General features: G+C 41.8%; 1 protein-coding gene across 2 annotated transcripts in view; it reads left to right on the forward strand.

Moving 5' to 3' along the window:
• Positions 1-6,008, forward strand: part of aldh4a1 (aldehyde dehydrogenase 4 family, member A1) — a 44,844-nt gene extending 38,836 nt beyond the window's left edge. For both annotated transcript variants that reach the window (XM_078238915.1, XM_078238913.1), the window contains exons 15-16: positions 3,607-3,725; positions 4,794-6,008. In XM_078238915.1, the coding sequence (XP_078095041.1) occupies positions 3,607-3,725; positions 4,794-4,906 (232 nt within the window). In that variant the 3' untranslated portion in view covers positions 4,907-6,008. The remainder of the gene's footprint in view (positions 1-3,606; positions 3,726-4,793) is intronic.
• Positions 6,009-9,699: the final 3,691 nt, after the last annotated feature.

Raw genomic sequence — 9,699 nt, forward strand, 5'->3', positions numbered from 1 at the left:
AGCTTCTTGCAGCTGATTGAGTGCTGCCCATAATCTCAGCTGAGTCTTCAAGACTGCTGGGAACATCTGTACAATTCGTATAGCGACCAGTTAGAACAACTGCGAAAAGAGAGATAACCAATGCCAATCTCTAAGGTGCCTTTAATGTACAGGTTTCATTGTAGTTGATCAGTGGAAAAGGAAAATTGGAGAGAGGAAGCCATTTTGGGAACTTTATGAAGCAACAGCTGGTGACCAATTACAAATAAGCAATATTGAGATGAGAACCAGCTTGTTTCTTTGCCTGTCTTTGTGCTTGGCGTCTAATGTAGAGAGGACTAATTTGGAAATTAGTGATTTGTGATGCGTATAGAACATAGAACATTACAGCGCAGTACAGGCCCTTCGGCCCTCGATGTTGCGCCGACCAGTGAAACCAATCTAAAGTCCCTCTAATCTAACTATTCCAATATCATCCATATGTTTATCCAATAACCATTTGAATGCTCTTAATGTTGACAAGTCCACTACTGCTGCAGACAGGGCATTCCACGTCCTTACTACTCTGAGTAAAGAACCTACCTCTAACATCTGTCCTATATCTCTCACCCCTCAATTTAAAGCTATGTCCCCTCGTGTTAGCCATCACCATCCGAGGAAAAAGGCTCTCACTATCCACCCTATCTAATCCTCTGATCATCTTGTATGCCTCTATTAAGTCACCTATATGGATGTTTTATTAATTTTTTCACCATTTCTAATTTCCAAAATGCTAATTGAAATATTTTATTTATATATATATGCAATCATGAGTGACTAGGAACAGTTATCTGCAATTTATTTCCAATGTAAGTACATTTAAGGTTGAGAAACAACAGCATTTCATATAAACTGTAAGGTGGGAGTCATGTTACAATGTTGATAAATAGGCAATATCAAGACATTGGGTGGGATTTTCCGGTTCTGCCTGCCCCTAGACCAGAAATTCCCACTTAAGGCAATGGATTGATTCCCACAGCAGGTGGGACTGGGAAATTTACTCCATTGTGTTAGGATCCCAGCTGATGTTACTCTTGAACAAGTCAGATTCCAGAGCACAACCTGGCTTGATGCATCCTCATTTCTATTTTAAAAAAAAATCATGGTGGGCAGTTACTGAACAGATTCACAGGAGTCTGCTGATGAACCTTTAACAAAAGAATAAAACATCTGTTAAACAAGAAAAAAAAACTATATTGCACTAGGCAAAAAAAGATTTCAACACAAACACCAGTAAATGAGTCAAGTCACACTATCCCTTCACCCCAACCATACCTTTACAGATACGCAGTCGAAAGGATAATACAACTTACAAAATCTATCTGATACTGACTATTCAGGGTGTGTTTGTGGTATATAGAACATTACAGCGCAGTACAGGCCCTTCGGCCCTCGATGTTGCGCCGACCTGTGAAACCAATCTAAAGCCCATCTAACCTACTCTATTCCAATATCATCCATATGTTTATCCAATGACCATTTAAATGCCCTTAATGTTGACGAGTCCACTACTGCTGCAGGCAGGGCATTTCACGCCCTTACTACTCTCCTGAGTAAAGAACCTACCTCTGACATCTGTCCTATATCTATCACCCCTCAATTTAAAGCTATGTCCCCTCGTGCTAGCCATCACCATCCGAGGAAAAAGGCTCTCACTATCCACCCTATCTAATCCTCTGATCATCTTGTATGCCTCTATTAAGTCACCTCTTAACCTTCTCTCTAATGAAAACAGCCTCAAGTCCCTCAGCCTTTCCTCATAAGACCTTCCCACCATACCAGGCAACATCCTGGTAAATCTCCTCTGCACCCTTTCCAATGCTTCCAGATCCTTCCTATAATGCGGCGACCAGAACTGTACGCAATACTCCAAGTGCGGCCGCACCAGAGTTTTGTACAGCTGCAACATGACCTCATGGCTCCGAAACTCAATCCCTCTACCAATAAAAGCTAACACACCGTACGCCTTCTTAACAACCCTATCAACCTGGGTGCCAACTTTCAGGGATCTATGCACATGTGAACTAATAGGTGAACTGTGGTCAGTCACAGCACACTCCAACCAGGTGCCACCAAAACAAATTCTATGGATTTCTCATCAACGCTCACCAGATGCTGTTGCACCAGGAACCAACTTGGTCTCACTAAAACTGTCTTTCTCACGAGGGCTTTCAGTCTTCACACTGAAGAACCTGCCTTAGAATTCTCCCAGATGAAGCTTCCACTTGGACATCTTCAACAAGGATCCACTTGGAGTTTCTTTCCATTGCTTCGTTACCCTGGATCTTTGTGTACACTCAAGCTTCACCTTGCCCGCTTGCTCTCAGACATTTGGCTGTGCCAAGTGGGCCCCACTGCTTCAAAGGGTATACTGAGTCAAATCCCTCTTTCCAGTTGGTTCTGAGGGAACATGTTTCACTTGTACCACTGCTACAGTTCTAGTGACTACTGTAGTCATATCATCCTTATCAGACCCTGCTTATATTTCCACCTTCAATTTATCTGCTAACTCTCCAAGTATAGCCTTGGTAAAGTACTTTAAATGCTCTACTGTTACACTTTCTAAACCCAGAAAAGTCTTAGCAACAGTCAAAGCTATTTTTAAAGTTCCAACTCCTGTAAAATATTTCACACCGTTCTATTCCAATGCCCAGTACATTTATAGGATTCACAGGTCCCACTTAAGTTCAAGGGTTCTAAATCCCACAAGAGGCCCCACCGTATGACGATCCGGATATTTGGCTGCACCAAGCTGAACACCATTGCTTCCAAGGGTACCTTTTCCAACTTTTGGATACCTGCTCGGATCCTCAGTCTTCATTCAAGCCTAGTTTGCTTCAGGTCTGCTACCTGCAGCTCCATCTCTTGAGTTCAGAGCCTTTACCCTGCTTCTTATTATTAACTTTACTCAATGGGACCCATTTCCGATTCCCGTCCTCCTTCCTTGACTCGGGACTGCCTTCTGGGATCTGTTTCTGCCTCAGTCCCTGGTTTGAGATCTTTTTTATTTACTTGGGACCTGCTCCTTAGGACACCTTCCTTGAACTGGGGCTCTGGTTCCAGGTCTCCTGACCTTTATCCACTCTTTCACTTTTGGTCTTTTTCTTACCTTCTGTGCAGAGCAGATTTCCAGTGTGAACGAATTAAAAAATGAACTGTGAGTGTGCGCAGGGCTGTTTACTGGCCTGGAGGCGGTGAAAAAGGACAAAACAGCATTTATGCGACCATTTTCCAGCCGGCACATGTGCAGAAACCCTGAGGGGTTCCCCAGTGAGAACTGTAGTCCCTGAACTCTTGACTAGCGATTTAAACAGTAAGTTTTATTTTCATTTTGGGGTTTGTCACAACTGTTAGATTCCAAATTCAGGACTGCTGACGCACAGGTATTCTTAACCTTTGGTGACAATGTACAGCTGGCAACATCAAGTTATACACCTGGCCCAATTTTAATTTGCATCACTGTCAATTTGGAGAGATGTTTAAAGCCTGTTTGATGCTATCACCCAAGGTTTAAAAAGATCGCACCCCTTTAAAAAGATCCCTTTTAATTGAAATTTTGATTTGATTTCAAAACATGTTTTATTTCAGAAACGTTGTAGCTGAAGCTTATAAAATTCTACGGCATTCTGCTGGAAACTTCTACATCAACGACAAGTCAACTGGCTCGGTAGTGGCTCAGCAGCCATTTGGAGGAGCTCGTGTCTCTGGTAAGTGGATAGAGTTTAGAACCGTCTGTGTTAACGACATTACAGAGAGTCACATTTCTGTTGGATATTTTTAGAGCTGGTATCCATTTACTCCAAATTCCTTTCAGATGTCACATTTACGGTTCAGGATGTGAACCTCTGTTTCGGGATCCTTCACAATGTTTTATTTTCAGCATATCTACAGTTAAAATTTATTTATTAGTGTCACAAAAAGTTTATTCACTAGTTACAAGTAGGCTTACATTCAGTGAAGTTAAACTCCCCTAGTCGCCACACTCCGGCGCCTGTTCGGGTACACTGAGGGAGAATTTAGCATGGCCGATGCACCTAACCAGCACGTTTTTCGGACTGTGGGAGGAAACCAGAGAACCCGGAGGAAACCCACGCAGACACGGGGAGAATGTGCAGACTCCGCACAGACAGTGATCCAAGCTGGGAATCGCACCCAGGTCCCTGGCGCTATGAGGCAGTATTGCTTACCGCTCTCAAGTAGACTTACATTAACACTGCAATGAAGTTACTGTGAAAATCCCCTAGTCGCCACACACCAGCGCCTGTTCGGGTACACAGGCTAAAGTATGAATTTTCTGTTGCTAATTGTGTCTTTGGCACTGAATTTTCTAAGGTTGCCAGCCTGAGTACAAGTACATCCTTATTTATCAATATTGTACCCAGGTTAGTGGTTGTAGTTGAATTTATTGTGAAAAGTTTTTAAATGCTGGAAAAAAATTCAAACTTTTGATCTGACTACCTGCCTCCTGGTTATTGCAAAGGTCTTTCCCGTTGCCACCCCATTCGGTGTTTAAAAAGTTTCTAATTTTAAAAAGCCATGCACAAGGGAACTACCATACCTAAAGACCTGCCTACCATTGAACAATCAATGTTTTTAAATCCTACAAATCAGACCATATTGGCAAAATAGAAGTTAAACTTTGCACTAGTGTTACTTGGGCATTACAAAACGTTTGTCTTGGAAAATGGAGAAAATTTCCTAAGAATACAGTAAACTCCAATTATAGTTAAACAATTCACGCCACCATTAACAGCTTTTTTTCTCATTTTCTCAAGGAACTAATGACAAGGCTGGAGGTCCCCACTACATCCTCCGTTGGACATCACCCCAATCTGTAAAGGAGACACACGTTCCCTTGACTAAATGGAGATACCCTTACATGGAATAGGTACATTAAAAGCAGCACCATTGTGCTCCAATGACCATTGTTACAATCTAATACTTAAAACATCTACAACTGTTAAGCCACTACCTGAAGTTTATATCCGGCCACGCATTTGGGAAATGCTGCTTCCGTCCACTGTCATTTCTGAGTGGTGTAAAAGACTAAATTCTCAAAGGTCTGTCTCAACACAGGTCAAAGTCGATGGCAGGGTTTATAACATAAAGACTAAGTGAGGACACGTTTTAGTAAGTGCGCATGTAATTTTAATAGCATTCTGTGCATTTTATTTCAGAGTATGGTTAAACAGTAATTCACAGTATTGACACAACAGGAATTAAATGTCTGACTAAAAGGTATATGGGTACTTGCTAATGATTTTCAGTATCCTCAGTATTTTGCTTTTGTATGAATACTTGACATTCGTTTTATAATCTTACCCCTACTGTATAACTGTTTGACAAATCACAAGCTGCCAGAAAATCATCAGCGTAAATCTGAACTCAAATTGCACTGTAGGAAGCACTAAATACACTTGCAATAATTGTTAAACATCCAGTATATCACCAGAAAAATTGAAATAGTGGTAAAATACTGGAGCGTAGCACTGAAGGAAAACTAGGATTTACTGACTTCAGAATGTTCATCAGTTTTTTTTTCCTGTGGTGAATTGTTTTCGATCATAATTTTTTCTTTTTTTGGTTCTGGGCAATGTGGTCTCTTTCTGTCTTTTGTTTTAAATGAATTTTATTGTTTAATGCTGTAACCAGACCAGCAATCTCTGGGACCTTCCCGAGTGAGCAACATAGGAGAGCGATTTTAGAATCGGTTTAACTTATCTTGGGATTTTGTGCTGTGCCTTGTAAGCAATAACTAAAAGCTCTGCTGAAAACGAAACATGCAGAAAAATTAGCCCGTTTATAAAATGGCCAAATGGCGATTGAAAATGTAAGCGCGAAACACAGATATTAACAATGAGGGTCTTCAGTCTGAAAGAACACGGAGTACTTGCTGCTTTTGTGAAAGAATGTGAAATTGACTGCGTCGCGAATTCATAGCTCTGAGGTTTTGTTTAGCTGAATAATATTAAAGAATACCTGAATTGCCATCTCCTGCTTTTCTTACATTATTGTCTCTGATAATCGAACAAAATTCAATTCTAGCGTCCCTTTTCCTGCGAAGGCCAGAGCTGGAAACATAAGATTCTATAACTAGTATACAGCATACCACTGTATCCTGTACAGTAGAATTCCTACAGTGCAGAAGGAGGCCATTTGGCCCATCAGGTCTGCACTGATCACAATCCCACCCAGGCCCTATTCCCATAACCCCGCTTATTTACCCTACTAGTCCCCCTGACACTAAGGGACAATTTACTATGGCCAATCAACCTAACCCGCACATCTTTGGATCTCAACTAGAGAATACTATCATGGTTTAGCCCCAAGAGTTATGAACTGGAGAGAGAGAGAGAAATCATGACTACTTTTCCAAACTTAAAATGTGTTAATTTCTCACTTAAAGCATACAAAGGATAGCACCAGTTATTTAATACTGGAGAATGTTGGTTTTCTGTACAGGATACAAGATCAGAAGTGGGGATATTCATTGCTGATTGGACAGTTTTCACTTCCCTTCCCATAAATCCTCAGATAATGAAGTTATCCAGATACAACAAGATCTGGATAATATCCAACCTTGGACTGAGAAATCCATTTGTGTCACAAAAGTGCCAGGCTGACTATCTCCAAGTACAAAAAATCTATTCACCTCTTCTTGACATTGAATGGGATTGCTAACATCAAATCCTTGAACACCCTAAGGGTTACCATTGACCAGAACTAAACTGAACAAGCCGGATAAATACTGTGCCTTCAAGAGCAGGTCAAGAGGCTGGAAATTCTGCAATAACCCACCCCCCTGACCCCCCAAAGCCTGTCTACCATTTACAAGTCGAGAGTGTGATATAACTACATTCATCCAGGCAAGTGGCAATTAGTTCAACAACACTTAAGAACCTCAACACAATCCAGGGCAAAGCAGCCCACTTGATTGGCATTCCATCCATCACCTTAAAACATTTGCTTTCTCCACCACCAACCACCTGTAGCTATAGTATGCCAACTTCAAGATGCTCTGTAGCAACTTACTAAGGCTTATTTGACACCACCTCAAACCTATGATCTCCACCACCAGGACAAGGGCATCAGATGCACGGGAACACCCCCAGTGGAAAATTCCACTCCAGGTCTCACACCATCCTAACTTGTAAATACATCACCGTTCCTTTGTTGCTGGGTCAACTTCCTGGGAGTACTTCCATCTCACTGACTGCAGCAGGAAAACGTCACTCACCATCACCTTCACTAGGGAAATTTTGAATGGGCAATTAATTCCAGACTTACCAACAATGCTTACATCCCATCAATTAATTTTTAAAAAATTATAACCATCGTTTCCTCATCTCTACCCTTGATGTCTTTGACACCATGAGAACCCCGACTCTCTCCCATCATGCACATTCTCCCTGGGTATGGCCATCTTACTCATGATTCAAAGGACATAGACTTGAACATATCAGAAGCAAAATTCTCAGCCATTCATTGCCAGATCTGGCTGGAGCATATCGAGCACAATCAGAACCTGCTTTCCCCTGCTAAAGCTGCTCACTAAAATCATCTTGCAATGTCCCTTTCCTACGTCCTTTCAAGGTATTTCTCTGTCTCGAACTTCCATTTCCTCTCACCCTTAAACCTGCCACCTCTAAATTGGGACTCGTTTTCTTTGCAATTCCCATGTTTGAGCCTTTCCAGTAAGATTGCCATTCCTGCCACTGTGCAAACGTCCCTAAATCAATGAGAGAAATTAAATCCTCTGACTCTGACTCCTTTTTTGAGTTAAAACAAATAACCAACAAAACTAGATCAAATAAACAGAGGCACAAATTAAAAGGACAGCCCCTTAAAGGTATACTGCCTTAAACAAAAAAAAATTAAAACATCAAACCAAAATGTGATTAAGAGAATCGATAAGGCAACATTATGAAAATGTTATCGGGCAGAGCTGGCGATATGTGCGGGTTAGGTTGATTGGCCATGCTGGTTGTCCCTTAGTGTCGGGGATTAGCAGGGTAAATACATGGGGTAACAGGGATAGGGCCTGGGTAGGGTTGTTGTCAGTACAGGCTCAATGGGCTGAATGGCCTCCTTTTGCACTGTTGGGATTCTATGATATTGGATTGTACTATTGATACCACATTGTCTGCAATGGAAGACATTGTCTGGGAGAAGAACATGAGCACTCACGAGCAAGCAAGGTGGTGAGGGAGTGAAGAATTAGCTTTCACATGTTTTCCTACATCATATATTTCTACAATACAACGGTGACCACACTTCAAAAAGTACTTTATTGGCTGGAAAGCTCTTTGAGACATCTGGTGGTCGTGAAAAAGCACCATATACATGGAGTTATTTTTTGATATATTAAAGTTCTGTTCTAATGTTTGCTTATGTGGCTGTGTCAAATTTTGTTTTGAGAATCACCCTGAGAATCTCCTTCAGATGTTCCCACCTTGCACCCACCATGAACTGTAGCTCATCCAAAACTCTGCTACCTGTATCCTGACACATACCAAGCACTGTTCACCCATCAGCCATGTGCTTTCAGACCTACACTGGCTCCAAGTCCATTGACGCCTCCAATTTAAACTCCTCATCCCTGTTTTCAAATCATTCCATGGCCTCAGTGCTCCATATCTTTGTAATCTGCTCCAGCTCTACAACCCTCTGAATTCCCAAGATCAGGGAAATGCACTCCCCAAGAGTGTGTTGGAGGGAGACACAAGTAGCACTTTCATTTCAGAAGGGAATCAGGTCAGCATCTGAAGGGAAAAAAGGAATTGCAGGATCAGGGCAATAGGTTGGAGGAGTGGAACTAGCTGAGTTGTGCCATCTGTTGCAGAAAGATGGCACAGGCACACTAGGCCGAACGGCCTCTGTCTGTGCTGTAACCACTGTTCGTTTCACTCTCCAACTCTGGCCTCTGCTGCATCCCCAATGTTACTTGACTTGCCATTGGCTACCAGAACCGTACATGCTGGAATTTCCTCTTTAAACCTCATGAATTCTCTTTCATCCTTTAGATGCTCTTAGAACCTGGATCCATTACCGTCATTACTAGTTTAATATCAGTTACAATCAGCCATAATTGAACAGCGGAGCAGACTCGATGGGCCAAATGGCATACTTCTACTAATCATAGTCTAAAACTACTTGCTTGATGGAGCTTTTGGTCAGCTCTCCTGATCTGCAGCTTAGTGTCAGGTTTTACTTGATAATCATTCCATTGTGCAAACCAGCCTCCCACCCGTTGACTCCATCTACACTTCCCGCTGCCTCAGAAAGGCAGCCAACATAACCAAGGACTCCACAGAGCCAGACATGCTCTCTTCCACTTTCTTCCATTGTGAAAAAGATACAAAACTCTGAGGTCACGTACCAACTGACTCAAGAACAGCTTCTTCCCTGCTGCCATCAGACTTTTGAATGGACCTACCTTAAATTATGTTGATCTTATCTACGCCCTAGCTATGACTGTAACACTACATTCTGCATCCTCTCCCTTCCTTCTCTATGAATGGTATGCGTGCAAGAAACAATACTTTTCACTGTATACTAATACATGTGACAAAAATCAAATCAAAAATATTTACTGTTTTAAAGGTGCTTTGTAAATGCCAGTTGTTGTTGCAGTTATTGGTAACATCAAAATTCCTCCCATCCTCGATTTCCTCTTCACAG

This window comes from Mustelus asterias, chromosome 22 (assembly GCF_964213995.1).
Source record: "Mustelus asterias chromosome 22, sMusAst1.hap1.1, whole genome shotgun sequence".
Classification (NCBI taxonomy): domain Eukaryota; kingdom Metazoa; phylum Chordata; class Chondrichthyes; order Carcharhiniformes; family Triakidae; genus Mustelus; species Mustelus asterias.